Consider the following 23037-nt stretch of genomic DNA (forward strand, 5'->3'; position numbering starts at 1 on the left):
ATATATATATATATATATATATATATATATATATATAATATAAAGACATATTATAAAGTACAGTTGGCGGTACGGCGCAAACAGCGGTGTCCCTTTCAGCGACTCCCCTGGGCCCTTCAACTAAAAGACCAGATTTCCTAAAGAAACAAATCACAGACGATTCACGTCACTTGTCTGGGCATTTAGCATGCTGAAGACCCGTTCATGGATGGTTCATGCCCGCAGTGCATGTGCGGCTGCTGGGTGATTCTGCTGGGCTGTCTTACAGCAGTCCCAGCATGTCATTCGGTTTGCCACCAGGGTATCAGATGTCGATTGCAGCATCGGGGGATGGTTTGTTGACCTCTGTGGATGAAGATTCGGTGGGGTTGCCCCCTTACGGTGTTGTTGCCACTGCTGAATCCGACCCAGAGTTGACAGTTGTGCTTGCCCGGGCAGCTGTGAGCATCAAGTTGAAGGTGTATACACAACCTGCTCATGGCTGTTTGATTGGTTTCTCGATGTACAGCATGGCTCACAGCTGCGTTCTGCTCTGGTTCCTTTTTCTTCCTGGATGGGCATGGTGAAGTGATGTAGTTGTGGATGGCACCTTTTACGGCCAGAAGCCACTTGTTTCCTTCCTCCTTTGCTACCCTCGATGGTGGGGCAGCTAGGGCGTGTGTCGACATTACCCAGCAGGAGAGTGCGATTGCGGTGGACCTGTGCCCGTAAAACGCCACCACTGGGAGGAATAGTCTGTGTCTCCTGTCCAAAGCCTGTAAGCTGTCGGCAGTCGGGCCAAGTTGCCTCTGCCCTACATGCACTGGCAATCCTGCAAATTCACCAAGGCACGGCTTTAACAAATGCATGAGTGTAGAACCAACCTGAGGTTGATGCAAGAGCTGTGCACGGTGAGTCCCTTGGGAAGGCGTTGTCCACTCTGGCGGTCCAGTAGTGCCATCTCTGGTTTAGCCTGGTCGAGATGATAGACGTTGGCAAAGTTAACTTTCTTGATGCTCCCATCTACCAGGCTGGCCTGTGTGGTGACTACAGCTGTTATCGGTCCGACAGGACCCGAACCCGACAAGTACATTTTGATTGATAGCTTTTTAAAAGCCAGAACCCGTTTACAGCCCAACATTATTCAAATGTGCACACACACAGCTCTGTTGTCTTTTGTCAAGAATGAGTCATTTATACATGTTTTAACATAATTTATTCATAACTAACATAGACTAGACCACTTGGAAGTTGGAATAAAGAAAAGAAACGCACCAATAAAAATGAGTCTTTTTTAACAAATTAAATTAAGATACATTTTAAATTAAGATGGGTATTTGGCAATAACGAAATTAAGATTGCTTCACCACTAGCAGCTGACATTTAATAAAAGAATAATGCCAACATTCGCGTAAATACTCTGTCCACATTATGCAATTAAGACTCTAGCGGGAAGTGGAGGTGGCAGTTACAGAAGTCTTCTTGTATATGCTGCCTCAGGTGATGCTCCCCTCACCCGAGGTTTGTACAATTGAGCGTGCCTCTCCCGTGAGATTCAGCGCCTATGCGATGCTTAAGAACCTTTAAGTACACACGCTAAGCTTTGTGTACTTTCTCAAAACCACATGGTGGTCAGTGTGCACGTGAACACTTTGCACACTTTCTAAAAATCCACAAGTGGTAAGTTTGCATGCAAGACTCTGCGCTTCGTTCCCTTTCTTGAGATGATTAGACCTTGGTTCCTTGGGCTCCATTCAGCCAGTGTGTATTTGTTTATACACCTCAAGCATCGCTTCCCTCAACATGAGGGGCTATTTGGGTGATTCTCGTGGTAACTTAGCAGCGCTCCCCTTTTTCCAAAAAAGGGTCGCCTATGAGCGTGCTACTCTTAGATCAGAGTTCTCCTCTCATTTGAGACTGAGTTCTCTGTTTTCCCCCCAGAGCGTTTCAGTATTGTCGATCATAGATCGAGTTGATGACTCTCAATCATACTGTTTTGAGATGCAACATTCCATCTATGAGCTGCTCTATCATAGTGCCACGAGAGCCCCTCCTTAGAACAGTATTTGAAAATCAATGCAACATTCCATCTATGAGATGCTATATCAGAGTGCCACGAGAGCCCCTCCTTAGAACGGTATTTGAAAATCCATTCTATGGTAAGTGTGCACGTGAAGTCTATGCACACTTTCTGAAATCCACACTGTGGTAAGTTCGCACGATAGTATTCTGCATTCTTTCTAAAAACCTATATGATGAGGTTTTTCGCGCGGTTGCTTCATGCCCTTTCTTGAGTTGGTAAAAGCCCTGTTCATCTTGGGCGCCGCTCCACCTATGTTTCCTCTGATACCTATCTAAACAGGGTGTTGCTACTAGACAACTGTCGAGACAGCTCTTTCAGCAAGCTTATGAGTAAGCTAGCGGTAGCCCCTGTGTGACAGGCAAGACTTGGTAGAAATGCTAGGTTCTTAGCCGTATCCTTTATAAATGAATCTTTCCTGATTCCAAGCCTTCAGTTCTACCCTGGGCCAAGGCCCAAACAATTAAGTTGGGTATGTAGCTCAGGCCTTTTGGCCATAAGAGGTACTGTCACAGACAGCCGTCTAACGTCCCAGGGGCAACTCCCATGGAAATGGTAGAGTTGGTACTTAGTGCCCGCCATGAGTCTGGCCTGCACTCCCCTCAGCATGGTGGTGTGGGTATTCTGTTCCCCAAAGCGGCCCCTAGAGGACGCAGTTCGAAGTTCCCTCGAAAGGGAACTGTCTCAGGTTACATATGTAACCATAGTTCCCTGAGTAGGGAATGAGACACTGCGTCCTCTAGCTCCCTGCCATGCTTCGGACGCAAGCTTCAAATGAAGAAGATAATGATGTGCTCTCCCAGTGCTTATTTATAGTCAAGGCGGTAGTGATGTCGGAGTTTGTCGCCGGCCAACAAGTTGGTGTTTTTTCAATGTATGCTTCAGACACGAGTCACGACAGAGTGTTCCCCAAAGCGGGCCATAGAAGACGCAGTGTCTCATTCCCTACACAGGGAACTATGGTTACATACATAACCTGAGACAGTTGTCAATAAAAGAGGAATTTCCCTTTACCCCGAGTTGGCCCGTTGGCTCATTTGGATGGTTTTTGTTAAATGTGAGCCAACATCATCACAATTAAAAGAACCAAAGACTTAAACTACTTCAGTCTGTGTGCATTTAATTTTTTAATGCACAAGTTTTACTCTTTAGGTTGAATTATTGAAATAAATGAACTTTTACACGGCATTCTAATTTATTGAGATGTGCCTGTATATATTAGATACAATAATTTAGAAAAATTGTGGAAATGAAAATATTACCTATAAATCCACAGAAGAACTGTTGTGTGTCTCCTAAAAAGAGACAATAGGTATTTGACTTGAAACAGCACAGTACAGACCATTCTGTGTATGTCATCAATTTTTGTTGAAGTTTTGTCAAGTATTGTTTCTGTTGTAAAGTTGCAGCTACAATTGGTTCAAATGTGGATGTGGGGGTAGGAGTGTTATATATATATATGTATTGTAGCTTCAGAGCCATAAGGCATTGCAAGTAATACATGCAACAACAATAGAACAATAATAAGACAATAATTATGTATGTTGAAACAAAAAAAATAAATTTACTTTTGATACTTAAGTACTTTTAAAAGCAAATACTTATGTACTTTTGCTTAAGTAAAAATCTGTCTTTACAACTTTCACTTGCAATGGAGTAATATTTGACTAGCAGTATATGTACTTTTAATCAAGTAATATAGTTGTGTACTTTGTCCTCCTTGGCCTAATGAGAACAAGATGTACAACCTGCAATAATGTATGTTTGCTGGAGTGTTGTTTAAAGCACGTTGTTATCAAATCCAAAGGAAAGCCATCAGTCAGTAAGTAACAGTGCCAGCTCACCTCCCATAGGAACCAAACAAAAAGTGTTTTTAGAGCATTCTCAAAAATGGCTGAGAAGGTGCATGCTCACAGATTTTAAATGAGCCGTACTTCAAATAACCCTAGTTGCAAAAGGTTTCTCTGGAGGCACAGCAAGAAAACAACAAAAAAGACAGGCCTTACTGGGCCATATCAACGTTAAAGGCTGACGAACAAGTGAGAGAGACAGGAGTGCTGCTCTAAGTGACTGTCACTCCAGGCACTGAATCCAAGCCAGCAAGCAAGTCCAGGGAGGCTGTTCCTGAAGTGGCTGGGTTGATATGGCTGCCTCTCCTGACAGATGAGTGGAAGAGGCCTGAGTCTCCCCAGTAGGCCTGTTTTTACCTTCATCAAGGACAAGAAGAAAAAAAAAAAAAAAATTATATATATATATATATATATATATATATATATATATATATATATATTGTGTGTGTGTGTGTGTGTATGTATGTCAAGTAATATAGTTGTGTGTGTATATATATATTAGGGGTGTAACGATACGCGTATTCGTATTGAACCGTTCGTTGAACTAATTAATTATATTTGAAAAAAAAAAGTGAAATATAATGATATGCGTTCAACAAGGTAGCCCAATAACCCAAACGACGTAACAGGCAACGCCCCTGACACCCCTGAAGAAGAAAAAACACCAACTTATATGTTTATGTTAGGCTACTCAGTCAGGCGCTCGCTCACTCAGTATGCGCTGAGTGAGCGAGCAGTTCATGCACGGTACACGGTGGCCAATGCGTTTAACAGACAAGAAGATCCTCCAAAAACCAACAGGTCTGGTGTTTGAGTGCACTTTGGATTCCTTGTAAGCTATAATGGTGATGGCAAGAGAGTGGTGGATAAAAAAACAACGGTCGCATCTGCTACATTACAATAGGGTACACCAGCGGAAATAAAAAATAAAAATAAAAAAAAACACCAGCGGGAATACTTGAAACATGTCAACTCATTTACACCGACATCACCTTAGTGTGTCAGTATCTGGGAAAAGACGAAAAAAAGGAGAAACATACACGCAACAAACTATCCCCGCAGCATTTATGCAGACATTTCCAACTGACTCAAACAGGGCAGAAGACATCACCGCGGCGATTGGTAGGCTTCATTTACGTTACATTTACATTATAGCCGCAGATATGAGACCTTACTATTTACCATTCATTCTGTCATCACCATTTTAGCTTACAGGGAATCCAAAGTGCACCCAAACACCAGACCTGTTGGTTATTGGAGTATCTTCTATTTCTGGTCTGTTAAATGCAGTGGCGTAGCCAGGGGAGGGGCCATGGGGGCACTGGCCCCTCCTGAAAACTGATTGGCCCCCCAGTGTGCCCCCACCCTTCTACTTGTCTGTTTCACTCACAAATTCAAATTATAATCTTTCAGTTTAGTAAATAACTCATGATTGCGTCGCAATGCTTCTCAACGAGGACCAAGAATAGCGAGCTGCTGTTTTCCAACGAAAAAAGCACCTATTTTAAATAGCTTATGTTTTTTGATTAGCGAGTTGTTGCAGTGCAAGAAGTGTTTGGTACTAACGTTAACGTCTTTCAGTGTTAGACAGACCAGGTTCGATGACGATGTTATCTCCTAGAGCAGACCAAGATGCTAATCATTATATTTACTATGCTCCTCTGATGCTGAATGTAAAAGGGGTTTACTGCGTTACGATTTACTTTTTTTTTTTTCGGCCGAACGAGCCGATATAGGCAACAACGCAATTTAAAGCAATGGTTTAAAAAAACTATAATAGCAATTCTAATAAAGTCATTATTGAATCATGCAGTCGATTATCGACTTTTTTCACTCAAGTGAGGTGACGAAACAAATCGTGTAATGTTTATCTAACGCTCCACACTTGAGACTTTTTTTTTAAAGTCTATATGGGTGAGACACATGCAAAAACAGTTTTTTTACTGGTCAATTTTGAGATTTGGGGCTGTTTGTCTTCAGTAATGTGTCTTCTTTCAGACCTTCTTAGGTCTTTATTTTTCTACACCTTTTATCTATTTGCGTCTGTAGATTCCTAATAAATTCTGTTGGCGTTCTAAATCACCATGGTGCTCCGCGATTGCTGTCTGCACCCTGAAAAGCTCTCTCTCTAGCTCTCTCTCCCTCCCTTCACAGAAGTTATTGACACAACGTCATTTGATGACACCCAGAAACATTCTCAAAAAAATCATACATAATTATTTAATGCATGATTAAATAGCTAAATAAATAACTAATACATTATGCATTAACTAATAACACTGGACTAATTAAGCTATTCTAAACTGTTTTATAGGATCCACATATTTTACATGTTAAATTAAAGCTACCTTTTTGAACAAGTAGCTTTCTAACAAAGTATGGATATATGATATTTTTAAATCAATATGCTCAAGATTAATTAGCCTTGACATAAGTTGATTTTGTTTATTCATCAATGCAAATTTACTGCAACTGCTCCTATGCAAACTGAATGGGATGTGGATAATAAACAAAAACATATTATGAAATTATATCAAATTTATATTAGTTATATTAATTAATTAATTGTGTATTTATTTCTATGAATTATTAATGTTATTCTGCATTTATATAAATAAGGCTATTATATATATATATATATATATATATATATATATATATATATATATATATATATATATATATATATATATATATAAGGCTATTATAAATAAATTATATTATTATTATTTGTGAGTTGTACACTATTCATACATTGGATTATTTTATTTATTACAGTTTTTCTTTCACTTTTGTAAAGTGAAAAGTTAATACAAATTGTATTTGATTTTTTTTTATTTAGAGCAGTGAACCTGCTATTAAAATATAATAGGGTATCACTGTTTATTACTGATTTTAAAGGTTACTGAACTCTTGAAATGATTTGGATATACAGTTCAAACAACACAAGATTGGCCCCTCTGTATTAATCGTGGCCCCTCTTGTGCCCCCCAGTTGAAAAAATCCTGGTTAAATCCCTGGTTAAATGCATCAGACATTTTGCAACGAGCCTTCAGCGCGTGCTGAGTGAGCGAGCGCCTTAGGGGCCGTTCACATATCGCGCCTAAAAACGCATGGAAAACGCTAGGCGCGTCTTTCTCCTCCTTTCCAAAGCGCTCGGGCAGAAGCGCCCCTGAGGCGTCTGCCTTTCCTAAGCAACAATGACGTGCTGCTCTCTCCATGAAGACGCTGAAATTTCAGCAAAGGATAAATGGATTTGCAGCTCTAAAATTCGCTTGCAGTAGCTCTGCTACTAAATTTATTTCAAAATTCCAATCCATATACAACTATGATCAGCTGTTCCTTCATCTTGGCTGAGCTTTCAACGTTGTTACGGGAAAGGATGAAGCTGATTGGTTTGTTCTTGTCACATGACCCGCGGTGCGCTCTGCAAGATGTCTGTTAAACATTGTTTAATCTGGAAATCATCTCCTGTGTAAAAGAATGTTTAAAAGTTGACACTATTTAACTGATAAAGAACTCATTTTGATCAGCAAGCAATTTATATTTGTTTATTTCCCAAATTGTAGAACTGCATTTAATCTTTAGCACCAGGGCAAAACCATTGAAATCCACAAAAAAAAAAAAAAATAAATAATATATATATATATATATATATATATATATATATATATATATATATATATATATATATATATATATATATATTTTTTTTTTTTTTTTTTTTTTTTTTTTTTTTTTTTTTTTTTTTTTTTCAGAGACCTGAAATGATTGTTTTTAGGGGAAAATTAACCAAACTGAACCAAAGCTGTAATAAATGTACGTTTCCAATATGAGGTGAAAAAAAAGTCTGCTGCCTAAGCATTAGGCAGCAAGACAGCTCACTGGATTTTGGAACTGATCCAGAAACATGCTTCTATTCAAACTTCCCAAATCTGCAGTTGTATCTTTTATTCAAGCATCACACAGAGCAAAGATTCTGTAAAGCAATTCATTTCCTCTCTTTGTCATTTATGTACTCTTGTGGGTTTTAGGTATTCAGAAATATTGTTAACAGTACCTTCATCATATTTGAATTTAAATATGTTCGGGAAGCATATCACTGACTTAGTGTCTATGAGTGAATGCTTCCTGTGTTTCCTCTACTGTCTCTCCTCACATAAATATACCGCACATCATCCATTCAAGGAAATTCAAGGCTGGCACTAATTAACTATGGCGCTAAATCAATTTCAAGAGCAAATAAAAGCCCCCCGGATTGGTTCTGGAGGTTAATGGGGAGGTTAGTACGTGTCGTCTTGAATCTGCATGGATTCTGAAGGAACTCTCTTCAATATACCCTCACAAAAAGTTTTACCATACCACAGTGTAAATTGATGGTTTTATCATTGTACACTGAATAATGGTATTACATTGAATAATTAATAACTGCACCATGGTATGCAAATATTAGCAAAATAAATTCTGCCATGGAACCAATGTCCCCCTACATATTATGCATTTTATGAATAATGAAATGTTATGAAAAGTATGCATTTTATTTATTCACATGCTGTATGGTTGAAATAATATTTTAGTTCACAGCCTTCAGTTGTTATGCTCTAAAATCCATGCCATTAGTAATTTCACAGTATTTTCACCTCCTAAATCACTAAACTTTTAAGTCACAATTCTATGATGGTCATAAATAGGTAAAGAAAAACAAATATTCAGATCGTCCCTTATTTTTCCCCTTATTTTCATAAAGAAAAAACATGTATTTTATACAAGAATAAACATGATAACATATTATTAATTAATAAAAATGATTTAAGCAATTAAAACCATTTTTTTTGTAAACTTGAATTTAAATAATATTAAACTAACTTTAAATTCTCAAAGAGTTTATAAGTAAAAAATGGTCAAATGTCACAGTGCATATTAAATAGCCTAAATGAACTTGTGTTAACAATATAATTAGAACTAACAATATAATTCAATTTTTTTGAATGAACAATTCCTGTATTAAATGGGACAGCAACCTTTATAACAAACATTTTTAAATCGTCCACAGCTGAGCATCGCGGGAGGTTGATCTGTGCCAGAGCGCGTGATGTGAATGTGATGAACGAAGTGAACGAAGAGCCCAATTCAACACCACAGTGTTCTGGTGTTCAGGGCTCGCGCAGAGAAAGGCGTCTCAAAACACTTGAACATCGAATTTGATTATTTTTGCTCTTGTGCTGACAAATACATACAAAATATGTCAAAATATCCACCTTCGAAATTATGCTCGAAAAAACTGTCAGTTATTTCTTAAATGAAAGTAAACCGTTGAGGAAAAAATTATATTGGATGCGTTCATCGTCTCTTAAAGTGACCGCGCCTAATTTAGCTACTGGCTGCTGTAATGTTAATCCAAGAAAATGAAAATGAAAATCACTCACTGTTGACTGAATTTCTTTGTAGTTTTAACAGTCAAACCAAAAATTATTCAGAAACCAGATATAATTTTTGATATATATATATAGTGCTATTATTTGGTTTCTGTACCTTGACACCTACAAACTTGAAAAAAAAAACTTAAACATTGGTGTGAAACAGGAGTACTGTTGTTTGCACCTTGTGCAATGTGGAATTAGTTTACAGCTATTTCAAGCACATTGTGATGCATTTTGGAAACAGGAGATGAGCCCCTTTTCTAATGCTCACCTAGCTTGATAAACCCCTTCTCAAAGACTTACTGTTTGTCAATTTTATTTGGGTAACACATATTCTGAATGCCTTCGGCAGAATTTGAATGAGCCATTTTAATCTAGATTAATCTAGATTAATCTAGATTAATTTCAAGATCACAGTGAGATTAATCTAGATTAAAAAAAATAATCTATGCCCACCTCTAATATATATATATATATATATATATATATATATATATATATATATATATATATATAGGCCTTATATTTATTTACTGTTTAATAAAAATAGCATGCATATGATCCTTTGTGTAAAGGTCTTCTTTCAATTTATGTTTAGTAGACTGTAGCCTAAGACTATGCTACATTTTGAAATTAACAAATTGTCAATTTGTTATGTTTTTATTTTTTTTTATTTAACAATGTTATATCATAATGTTATTGTTGTTTTACTTCCTTTTTTTCTCTCATTTTCCCCATTACATTCATTTCACTATCCGTCCCTTTGCGCCACCTGGCGGTAGTTTTGCAAATGATTTTAACGTGCGACTGAATTACAGTTACCGCCACGGCACCACGGCGGTGGTAATGCCCAGATAGGCTGTCCACCCACTGTAACAAGGCACTTTTTTGTAGACTTTGTTGTAAAGTTGTCAAACAGCTTAATACTGTTATCATTTAAGCCGCTTGTCTCAAAACAGATCCCACCTCGTGAAACTGTTCCAAATCACTTAAGACCCCCAGCATTAACACCAATCCCTCCCAGCTAAGTGGAAAATTCAGCTGAGGAGTAAAAGATAAGTCTTTGTGTGGCAGCTCGGAGTGGAAGAGTCAGCAAGGCAGTGCTCTCACTCATTAAGGACAGAGACACAAAGGTAAGCTCTCTGAAGAGATGAGCAAAAAGAACAGAGACAAGAAAGGAGAGAGGATCAGTGAGGGTGTCTCTGTAAGGCACCGACATTTCATACAGCCCTCCATGGCTCACCTCCCTTTGGGTGAGCTGCTTACGTGGGCATGTTTTAGACTAAGTAATTATACCAAAAGCCATCATCTCTGACCCTATTTCAGTTAATTACACAGAAGATTCATGCATAATAGTTCTGTTTATGACCCACAGTAAGACACTTTCTATGACCATCAAAAATCTACACACAAACACACACACACACACACACACACACACATATACACATTTTGGTCCATATTGACACAAGAGCATCACACAGTTGCTGCAGATTTGTTGGCTGCACATCCATGATGCGAATCTCCTGTTCCACCACGTCCCAAAGCTGCTCTTTTGGATTGAGATCTGGTGACTGTGGAGGCCATTTTAGTAACGTGAACTCATTGTCATGTTCAAGAAACCAATCTGAAAATATCTGAGCTTTGTGACATGGTGCATTATCCTGCTGGAAATAGCCATCAGAAGATGGGTATACTGTAGTCATAAAGGGATGGACATTGTCAGCAGCAATAGTTAGGCTGTGGGGTTTAAACAATGCTTAATTGGTACTAAGGGGCCCAAAGTGTGCCAAGATAAAATCTCCTTCACCACCACCAGCCTGAACCATTGAGACAAGGCAGGATGGATCCATGCTTTCATGTACTTCATGCCAAATTCTGACCCTACCATCTGAATGTCACAGCAGAAATTGAGACTCATCAGACCAGGCAACGTTTTTCCTCTTCTTCTACTGTACAATTTTGGTGAGCCTGTGTTAATTGTAGCATCTGTTTTCTGTTCTTAGCTTACAGGAGCAGCACCCAGTGTGATCTTCTGCTGCTGTAGCCCATCTGCTTCAGGGTTTGACATGTTGTGCATTCAGAGATGGTATTCTGTATATCTTGGTTGTAACGAGTGGTTATTTGAGTTACTATTGCCTTTCTATCATCTATAACCAGTCTGCACATTCTCATCTGACCTCTGACATCAACAAGGCATTTTTGTCCACACAACTGCCACTCACTGGATATATTATCTTTTTCAGGCCATTCTCTGTAAACCCTAGAGATGGTTATGCGTGAAAATCCCAGTAGATCAGCAGTTTTTTACCAGCCCGTCTGGCACCAAAAACAATTCCACATTCAAAGTCAATTAAATCCCCTTTCTTCCCCATTCTGATGCTCGGTTTGAACTTCAGCAAACTTCTTCACCACATCTAGATGCCTAAATACATTGAGTTGATGCCTAAATGCATTGAGTTGATGCAATGTGTTTGGCTGATTAGCAATTTGTGTTACCAAGCAATTGAACAGGTGTACCTAATAAAGCGGCAGGTGCGTCATTAAAGTCATTCTCTATTAACCAATATAAGAGGCATTCATTTAAAAATTAAAAGTAAAAAATATGACTTTTTAATCGAAAGTCATAAATAAATGCAATTTAAACTGTGCTCAAAAGTACAAGTTACACATCAAAAGTGAGCGACTTCTCGTGGTACCAACACAGAGAGGCTTAAAATCACTTTCCAGAACATTATCGTTCACCATTCCTGGCTGGTGGAATGATCTTCCCACCCCTGTCCGGAATGCTGAATCCCTGACAGCTGAAAACTCATCTCTTTCGAAACTACTTGTCTTCATCATAAAAAAAAAAAAAAAAAAAAAAAAAAAAAAACCGACAGCTGAAAACTCATCTCTTTCGAAACTACTTGTCTTCATCATAAAAAAAAAAAAAAAAAAAAAAAAAAAAAAAAAAAAAAAAAAAAAACCTATTTATCTTTATGTATTCCTTCTCTTTCTAGCTTGTACTTATTTGAACAATGTCTAAAACTTGGTATTACAAGCACTTCCTGTTTCTGTTTGAAGAATCGCTTTATGTATCCCCCAATTGTAAGTTGCTTTGTATAAAAGCGTCTGCAAAATGACTAAATGTAAATGTAAACGAAACCATGAAACTAATGAAAATAAACAAAAAGTCCAAACCAACTGAACATATTCATGACAATATTATACACTTAACTACAAAACATGACCTTCTAGAAAACACAACCTCCTCCTCTGTAAGAAACACAAGGAATGTTAGTCCTATTCAAATCAGTATATTCAGATAGACAATGTAACCAATGTCTTGTTGTAGGAATGAAAACTAATCCCATCTACAAAAAAGGGGGCTATAGATTTACATTGGAGGGGGAATCTAAGCTTTATCAATTGGATAACTGAAAAAGTCAAAACAATATATAATCATGTGTTTACTGCTATTGTGTACATATTTAAATGCATTAATGTCTCATCTATGATTAAATCTGTCTGACCATTATATAATTTGCTCATAATTATGTGAAGGGGTCCTCTGTACCCTAATAGCACTAAAGCACATCAAAGTATACTTTCTGCTATATTGTTATCCGCAGTGGAGAAGCAACATATATAAAAAAAAAAAAAATAAATAAATAAAAACCACTTGACATTTCCAAGTGTGTTATGTCCTGTGTCTGTGTCACTATATTATGTCATACAGTACATCAAGGACTTTGGCAGATCTTGTTAAACACTTGTGCTAGAACTCTGTGTTCAAGCAGAAAAATCAGAAAACAAAGGCTGTTCTGCCAAAAATCCCATGCTATTTGTTTGTGGCCTCCTTATGTAATCTTCCATTATAGCACATTTCCAGTAACCCTAGTCTGAAGCATCTAGCTTTCTTTTGTCTGCTCAAATCAAATATTCTCTCCCACTCCTGTCCACTTTCTCCCAAGGTGGTATAAAGTGGTGCTAAACACTCAAAAGTGGGCTTGCACCCTTTAGTGAGTTCTGTATTTTCTTATTAAACATTACACAGACTAAGAAACATTAGACCAGTTTAGATGAAGTGGAGATGATAATTATAGTTAAAAGTGATCCAAATGAGCTTGAGTCAAACTATTTTTATTTATTTATTTATTTTCAAAAATTCAAAGATAATTTGGTAAACTATAGTACTGTAAAGGCCCGTTCACACCAAGAACGATAACTATAAATATAACTATAAAGATAACGATATTAGCGTCCACACCAGCGAATGATATTATTTGTGTATTCTAAGCGGACGCGCGTCTGCTGCTTTAAATTCTCGAGCTCATTACAGGAGGATTGATTCTGATTGGTTGGCAATGTTTTTATCGTTCATCAGGAAAAAAAAAACGTTCTGAAAGTGATTCCAACGATATCATTTCTCTGTGCCTTTATCGTTATATTTGTGGTGTGGACTCCGCTATTCTTTAATATTGAGAACCATTTTTAGAACTATATCTTTATCGTTATCTTTATCGTTATCTTTATCGTTATCGTGCTTGGTGTGAACGGCCTTAAGAATAACTGCCATAAACCTTGGAATGACCATGCAGATAATATGTTTAGAATTATTTTAATAAGCTATCATGATGATTTACTCTGACACATTTGAGAACATCTTTAGTCAGTTGTCTCATTGACTTTCTTCGATAGGACTCATAAGCTTCTCACAGCTATGGTAAGAGACAAACAATGACACTCTTTGCGTGTACAGACATTTCTGCACATTGCATATGTAATACATATTTTAATCAGATTGCAGAGTTTAGAATATAAAAACTTTGACAATGAAGACCGAACTTATGTAACACTATTTACCCACTGAACTAGAATAGACAAATAACAATTTAACTGACTAGTAATTTCAGATCAGAACAAACTATAAGAACTCATTAACAAAATAAATAAATAGATAAATAAATAGCTCTCAGGTGAAAGTTACATAATGCCCTCTAATATTTATAGTATTACAATAGTATTCTTTGTCTGATGTAGGGTTGTGTACAATAAATCAATATATGAATAGATATATTTAAAGGACATATTTGTTTACTTCTGAAAGCTGAACAATTTTGTATAGTGTTGAATTGTGTTCTTCAACACTTACTAAATGTAAATGACTAATCTGGGACCTTAAAAAAAAAAAAAAATCAGTTAAGATCCACTGATCTATATCCCATTTTCAAGACAAGAAATCTTTTCTATGCAAGAGCAGGTTTGAGCAGATATTTTCTGCAGGGAGCTGGGATTTATGGTTTATGTGACATTTAATGGGCCTTTTTCGTTCCGTTTCCACTCTCTGGCATAGCATGAGAGCTCGTGCGGAGAGGCAGCATATGGTGTTGATGTAAGAGCTTTGCCAGGTGTAGCTGAATCTGAGCTTGGCTCCCGCACACAAAGGGAGTACAGTAGATCCCACAGCTAGGCAATCAGAATGGCTGCCTTAATACAGACTAAACCATTGGCTCCATAAACATTGAGTCTTCTGTAATTCATTGTCCCAGAAGGACTTAGGGCACCTGATATATTCATGGGATCCAGCCTAAGACAGTTGGTGATATAATTGGTCCTCTTTGGACATCAATTAATGACCCAACATCTTTCATTTGATGGGTTAGGGGAAGTCGTGGCCTAATGGTTAGAGGGTTGGACTCCCAATCGAAGGGTTGTGGGTTCTAGTCTCGGGCCGGACGGAATTGTGGGTGGGGGGAGTGCATGTACAGTTCTATATCCACCTTCAATACCACGACTTAGGTGCCCTTGAGCAAGGCATCGAACCCCCAACTGCTCCCCGGGCGCCGCAGCATAAATGGCTGCCCACTGCTCCGGGTGTGTGTGTGTGTGTGTGTGTGTGTTCACTGCTCTGTGTGTGTGCATTTCAGAGCACAAATTCTGGGTATGGGTCACCATACTTGGCTGAATGTCACTTCACTTTAGTTCACCTGAAAACAAAGAATTTGTCATTGTTCACTGAGCCTCATGTTTTTCCAAACCCAAAAGTTTTTCATTAATCTTTGAAGCAGAATAAGTCCCTCCACTAAAAGTCAATGTAACTTTGGCACTTCAAAAAGTTCTTAAAAACACTGTAAGCTGAATCCATATGAATTAAACTGTTCAGACCAAGTCTTTTGATGAGACACTATCCCTTTATATGATCAACACATTCAATTTAAGTTGATTTATTCCCCTATAAAGTTTGATCAATGCACATGTATAGAGTTAATCAAATATAAACTGAAGCATAAACGTACTTGCTTGACACTTGATTCATAAGGATTATGTTTACAATGTTTTTTAGTAACTTTTTGAATTTATTTGGTTGCATTGACTTTCGATGGAGAGAGAGAGAGAGAGCTCAGGTTTCATTAAAAATATTTTCATTTGTTTTAAGAAAATTTAAATTTTATGGGTTAGGAACGACATGAGGTTAAGTAATTAATAACATAATTTACATTTTGGGGTGAACTAGCCTTTCCTTTTGAATTAAACATGAAATTGAATTATACATGGAACAAACACTTGGCCATATAGTGTTATTATTGTATGAAATGAATGTGCACCAAAATTTTGTTTGATCGGACACAGACACATATGTCAAAACCTCCATTACAAATCTGATAAGCTCATTTCTTTTGCTAGTCTAACTATGCTTTATATGATAATAAGTGGAGTTTTATTTTGGGGGCTTAGCATTGTATTTGCTTTTTGGAAAATGGTGTTACACATCCCAGATAATTATGTTTCCCAAAGAATGCATTTGCATTGCTAATGTGCATGAGTTTGATCAGATTCTCACCTGGAAATTTCCAGCATAATCCTCCTCTTGTTCACCATTGTGCCCTTCCTTCAGAGCGATAAGAGTAAAGCCTCTGAAGTATGCAGGATTGGATGCGTACAGGGTTACTGGAAATAATCACAATGAAAATAATCAGTTAGCCTATATTACCTTTCTGGTTGCTTTCATTTGTCAATCATCAAAATCAATAAAGCACATACACATACAATGATATCAGGTGTCTGATACTGAATTGGTAATATTTCATAAGTTTTGGCCATACAATCTCTAGTTATTAAGGATAAACTCATTTGACTTGTTGTTTGCAGTAGAGAGGCTAAAGAAGACAGCTGCAAATGCTTGGAAGATAAGTGTGGATAGCAAGATGCCTACTTTTTGTTCATGGAGTTGGGAAGGTGAAGGAAACAGCCAAAACAGCTGATGTCGAAGCAAGGTGAGCACTGCTTATGTGCTCCAGCAGTTAAATTTAGATAGGTTGTCCGCTCCCGAAATTGCATTTAGGGACTGTTGAGCATTTTTTATGCTCAAATACCTCCAGTAAAATGGTCATGTAACTCATTTTAAATAAAACATATAAAAAATATAATGCATAACAGATTATTGGTTAATAAAATCACTACAAATGCTTATAAATATTATAAACCTTGAATTTGACTATTCATAACAATTTCAGTATAGGAGAAAATGGAATAGCTGTAAATGTTTTGTTTGTTTATTCATTCAGTCGTTTTGTAATATTACAACCTAACATAAATGCAGCCAGCTACAGTATGGCATTATCCTTATTAAACATATTTAAATTGTAAGGATTTTGAATTGGGAATTAGGAAGTGGTAGCATTAAGCAACATTTAACCTGAAGAATTATAACTGCAAAAAAATTAAAAATTACAAAAATCGACAAAAAAAAAGTTTCTTCTCATTTAAAATCAATACATCACCACTGCTAGAGAACAAATATTTGGACTTTTGACTCAAAGCGTTATGAGACAACTTGTCCGTATGACATTAAACCCCAGTTTCCGCTAGCACTTAGGCAATAATGCACTAGAATGCTGCCTATGTAGGCAGCTTGCTAGTTTTTCAGACAAAGCCCTTATCACCAAAGAGCGCACTGTGAAGTGTCTCTATCTGCGCCGGTGGTCCTGACAACAGCTGAAATAGTGACATGTACCTCGGTAAGTGCTGCCGGGATGATAATGCTCCGGGTCTCCTTCCACTCGCAGTCTGAATTCACTGGAGCCCTCCCTCCTGCCTCCAGTTCCGTGAGGCTGAGCCCGCGTTATCCAGCTGCAATAGCCGTCAGATGGAGCCGCTCTGTCAGCGGGCTCCTCGGGCACACTCGCGCACACGCAGCCGGTTATCAGAAGCAGGACCGCGACTCTCCTCATCTCTGATAGCTTCACTTTCATTTTCCAATACGCATTTACCACCGTGTATCTAGAGTGTTGAACTCTAGTGGAAACTAAACTTGGCTGTAATAATAGGCTCCCATAAGCAGTCGCAGATATCTCCGCCTTCAGCGTGTTATACTGAATGGAGAAAGAGAGATGAAGAATCGCCCGTCTGTACCGAGTGGCTCATTCAGAGTGGACTGGCTTTAGTGTTGCTGTCTCACACTGTCAACTGAATGGATTCAGCCACACAAACTTAAAAACAAAGACCGCCGGTTTCCGGTTAATTTGATGATCGTCAGAAAAAAAAAGAAAAGAAAAAAAAGTCATCCTTTTTAATTAGGTTATAGATTATTCATTCATTTATGTTTGCTCGTTGATTTATTATTATTATTATTATTATTATTATTATTATTATTATTATTATTATTATTATTATTATTATTATTATTATGGGGAAAAAAGTGTGTAATTATTATTTTTTTTTTCATTTCACCAAACCATAGTGCAAAAATATTGTTTTAAGTAGTGTGAACCCCAGATAGGGTCGATAAATGGTTGTTATTGGTTATTGGAAGCAATGTTGTTTTCTGGTAAGGATTCTTAAAGACACAAATGCACTCAAAAAATGAACATCCATTCAATTATCATCATCATGTTATTCAAAATCTGTATGACTTTCTTCTATAGAACAATGGACAAATGATAGTATGGAACTGGTAATGTGGAAATGCCTAAGTGGAGTGGATTGTCTTTAACCATTTTGAGTGAGGAAAAATCTTGATAAGCCTCCATTAGCTTATAATTTCAAAATGTCATTTTAGAACTAATAATAAAGGAACACTGAGTTGCTTAATTTATGTTAAAAATGCTTACTATATTATAGAGTATTATGAGAAAGAGATGGACTGATACAGCGTTCATATTTGTGGTTATTCTCATAATCATAATTAAAATGTCTGCTGAGAAAAGTGCTATCTTTATCATAGTATCATTTCAACTGTTAAGGGGATTTCCCATGATTGTCACTACATGTGTTGGTTGCATAAAAGGTGTTGAAAGTAAAATACTGTTATTGTTTACAACCTTGTTTCTAGGTTCTGTGGACAAAAATGCCTTGTTGATGCCAGAGGTCAGAGGAGAATAGCCAAAGTACTGGTCATGTTGGGGTTGGATAATGAGATGCATCATTAATATTGTGCTGTTCTTCAAAGTTGAGGAAGTAAAGAAATTTCCTATGCTATGTCATCCAACATCTGCTGGAATGCGCCACATCTCCCCAACTCACCCCATACAGAGAAACTCCACATACCTTTCCAACAACTCTAACAGCCTACCCAACCCCAAATTTCCAACTGTCCTCCGATGCTCCACCACAGTCCTCAGCCTAGGATCGCCAGCTGCTCGGAAGTCAAAACACCCACCCTCCCAACAGAGAAGCATGGCAGCTGCACTGTTGTCCTGAAGACAATCCCACACTAGCCCGCCGGAGGATGATATGGCAAGCCGAATGAACATTAATATGGCAAGCCAAACAAATATTAATGTGTCAAGCATGCCATTCCCAAACCTCAGTCCAGTGCCTGCTCCTCGAAAGCACATTCTAGAGAGCCCTCCAGTGTCTGCTCCTCGAAGTGCATTCCAGAGCCCACTCCAGTGCCCGCTCCTTGGAAGCACCTTCCAGAGTTTGCTCCAGTGGTGGCCCAAGCCCCAGAATTTGCTCCAGTGTTGACACTGACCATGCCTTTTCTTCCCGATCCAGAAGAGGAAACTAGGGGTGAGGAGATGGATGTCGGCCCAGTGTTGGCCCAGCCCCAGAACAAAGCCTAGGAAGGGCTCCTGTTCCCGAGTATAGCCCACTGAGTGCTCCCGATCCTCCGTTCAGCCGAGGAAGGGCTGCTTTTCCCGAGTATAGCCCACAGAGGGCTCCCGATCCCCAGTTCAGCCCAGGAAGACTCCTGATCCCGAGTTAAGCCCGGGATGGGCTCCTCTTCCCGAGTTAAGCCCAGGGAGGGCGCCTGATTCCCCATTTAGTCCATGGATGGCTCCTGATTCCCCGTTTAGCCCAGGGAGGGCTCCTTATTTCCCGCTTAGTCCAGGGAGGACTTCTGACCCCCAGTTAAGACCAGGGAGTGCTCCTGATTCCTCGTTTAGCCCGGGGAGGGCTCCAGATCCTTAAGTATGCCCAGGGAGGGGATCCTGTCCCCAAGTTTAACCCATTGTCGGCTTCAGCCCAAGAGCTCGCTTCAGTGTCGGCTCCAGCCCCAGAGCTCACTCCAGAGTCTGCTCCTCCAGAGCGCCCACCAGTAGCTTCCAAGCTGGAAGCCCATCAAGATTCCTACATTTCCCCAAGAAGATTTTGGTAGGATCCACCATAGCCTCCTGAGTTTCCTGATCCATCATGGCCGCCTGTGTCTCCAGTTCCACCATGGCCTCCCGGGTCTCCTGATAAAATTAAATTAATTAAAAAAATTAATAATAATAAAACTTGTAAAATGTAATTAATATACAAGTAAAGATATCATATTACACAGCACGATACATTACTGTACCGAGGAATTATAGAGTCTGATGGACACAGGTAGAAAGGGATTTCCTGTGTCGCTCTGTGGAGCACCTATGTTGAATGAGTCTGTGACTGAGCATACGTATGTGTCTATCCAGAACATCATGGAGTAGGTAGGAGGTGTTTTCTAAGATGGCCAGTACCTTAGACATCATCCCTCTTTCTGACACTATAGTCAGATATTCCAACTCCACTCCCACAACAGAAGCACCCATAAATTTACTTAGACTTCCCGGCCTAAGCCAGATCATTGGAACATACTCCAGGCTAAGAGGTCCTTGACCAAAAAGTCCTGACCATTGTGGCTCAGGACTAATGAGGGCAGGCCATTCTGGGGAAGAGAGATTCACACCACACAGTGCCCGTCTCATCCAAGTGCCCTCAGGAGATTGGTCTGCCAACTCTGCTGGTGCAGCGGTCTCCCGCGAGTGCTACTTTCAGCTACCACCTGGAAACGTAGCATGTACTAAGAGGCTTGCCACCTGGACTGAGGTCCCCAGAGCAGCTGGGTCGGCTGTCCCCTGCCGGTGTGCCGCTTCAGGACACTGAACTAGCTGCTCTAGCCACACCAGAAGTAACCGTCTCGAGAGGCTGATTCCCTTAGTAGACTATTTTTTCAGCTTGGAAGCTACTGATAAATGTGTCTCAATAGGCCCTGCATACTGTAGAAGGAGGCTACAGAATCCAGTTCTGTTCTCCTCTGCCTCGATTCAACAGGGTTACCCTCACTTTAGTGGGTCCCTATCAGGCTCTAACTACTCTCTTGAAGAAGGAGGCCGTCGAGTTGGTCCCTCCACATGGAAAGAGAGTCTGGACTCTACAGCCATTACTTCATTGTTCCAAAGAAGGATGAGGGTAGTGTCCAATTTCAGATCTGCATCAGCTAAACCGCTCAGTCATGCGACTGAAGTTCAAGATGCTCACACTCAAACAAGTCTTGTCTCACATCAGGTCTGAGGACTGGTTTGTCACGATCAATCTAAAGAGGCATACTTCCATGTTTCTATCCTTCTCACTCACAGGAAGTTCCTGAGGTTTGCTTTTGGGGGCAAAGCGTACCAATATCGGGTTCTTCCCTCTTTCCTCTGGTTCCATTATGACCCCAGGGCATTCGCATACTTAAATACATAGACGATCAGTTGATTTTAGCTCTTTCAGAGCTGGTAGCATTTTGTCATCGAGATGTTGTTCTCACTCACATGAAAGAGTTTGGGTTAAGACTAAACACCAAGAAAAAAAAAAGAAATTAGTGGTGTGTAAACGGCTATTAAGGATGTTCAGGTGAACATACACGAGTGCAACGGGTGCATCACACAGGCTGAAGAACGGGTATCCTCGACAGAGGATTCAATTAGCGGCCTGCAGACAAAAGTCAGCACGTTGGAAAGAAAGGTGAAGTTTTTGGAAACAAAGGCAGATGATCTGGAAAACAGAAGCCGTCGCAATAACATGAGAATCGTGGGCATACCAGAGAATGAGGAGGTTGCAGATTCATGCACTTTTATGGAAAAATGGTTTACCAAAAATCAAAATGTGATATTCGAGTGATACTGGAGAGAGCTCACCGCATTACCGGACCGACAAGCGCCCCCGCTTCCTCGACTTTCAACACGCCTACTGCAATCTATCAGTTCATTAATGGTCTGGGAGGGGATGCATGATGAAGCTATGGTGACATCTCTTTCATGGCGTTTTTCTGCTGCCCGCTTCCCTCCCTGCTCTCCAGTAATAATAACTTGCTGCATGACTATATTAGGGAGGTAAGCTAATACTTGTTTTCATAGGCATTTATCATTGGTTTCTAACTTGTTTGATGACTTCATGGGTGTAAAGGCAATAGCACTAAATTCCCTTCAGTGGCGGATAAAGGATATTTTATTTTATTTTTATTTTGTCTTTTTTTATTTTATTATCATTAAAAAAAAAATTCTGGCGATGAGAGTGGGAGACATAAATGCAGGACATCTGTGATGGTCGGAGGGGACACAGATTTACTGCTGGCCGAGTCGCCTTTATGGAGGTTCTGGATAAACCATCACTTCCTTGCAAAACTTTTTTTGCACGGCCGACTCAAGTGCTTTATATGGTTCTGTTAATGTTACTGCAAGGAAGATATGTTTACAGGTGAATAAATTGGAAGTCTGGATGCAAAATGTTATCATGTATATAGTTACAGTGTTAGTGTTAATGTTTTATTTTACAACATGGGATATGTATAACAATGTGCCCCAAGAACATAAAAGAACTGCAATGTGTGATAAATGGTTTGCATACGTAAGCGTTAATGGATAGTATAAGAGTAATTAGCTATAATGTTAAGGGCTTACATAAGCCCATAAAAAGGAAAGGAATTCTCAATGAGCTTAAACATAATAACTGTACTATAGCCTTTATACAAGAAAGCCACCTATCAGACTCTGAACATATGAAACTTAAAAGGTCATGGGCGAGCCAAGTGTATTTTTCATCTCAAGGTTCAGCGAGAAGGCGTGGAGTTGCAATATTGTTGCACAGTTCACTGAAGTTTTGTTTACACTCAGAAATTACAGATAAAGAAGGGAGATTTATTTTGGTAAATGGGTCCATCTGTGGTGTGAATGTCTCTATGCTGAATATCTATGCTCCAAATAAAAGCAATAGAATTTTTTTTAGAAAGTTAGTGAAATGATTATAGAAAAAGCTAAAGGAATCATTTTGATTGGGGGAGATTTTAATTGCATTTTGTCAAATAGGATGGATAAAAACCCACCATCATTTGCCACGCTTTCAGGGACCAGTAGGATCCTAAAACAAATGGAGGAGGATCTGGGTCTGATCGATGCATGGAGAAATATACACCCAAGAGTTCGGGATTACACATTCTATTCAAACCCACATTCCTCATATTCCAGGATTGATTATTTCTTTGTTGCTAAAAATGAGT

General features: G+C 38.9%; 1 protein-coding gene across 2 annotated transcripts in view; it reads right to left on the reverse strand.

The window, feature by feature from the left end:
* Positions 1 to 17799, reverse strand: part of LOC113061814 (spondin-1-like) — a 184391-nt gene extending 166592 nt beyond the window's left edge. Inside the window, exons 1-2 of one of the 2 annotated variants that reach the window (XM_026231254.1) lie at positions 17329 to 17798; positions 16156 to 16262 (exon numbers count right to left, since the gene is read on the reverse strand). In XM_026231254.1, coding sequence (XP_026087039.1) covers positions 16156 to 16262; positions 17329 to 17566 — 345 coding nt within the window. In that variant the 5' untranslated portion in view covers positions 17567 to 17798. Of the gene's footprint in view, positions 1 to 16155; positions 16263 to 17328 lie in introns of both variants that reach the window. The other variant, XM_026231256.1, reaches the window with a different exon arrangement.
* Between the last annotated feature and the right edge of the window lie 5238 nt (positions 17800 to 23037).

This window comes from Carassius auratus, chromosome 43, assembly GCF_003368295.1.
Source record: "Carassius auratus strain Wakin chromosome 43, ASM336829v1, whole genome shotgun sequence".
Lineage (NCBI taxonomy): Eukaryota > Metazoa > Chordata > Actinopteri > Cypriniformes > Cyprinidae > Carassius > Carassius auratus.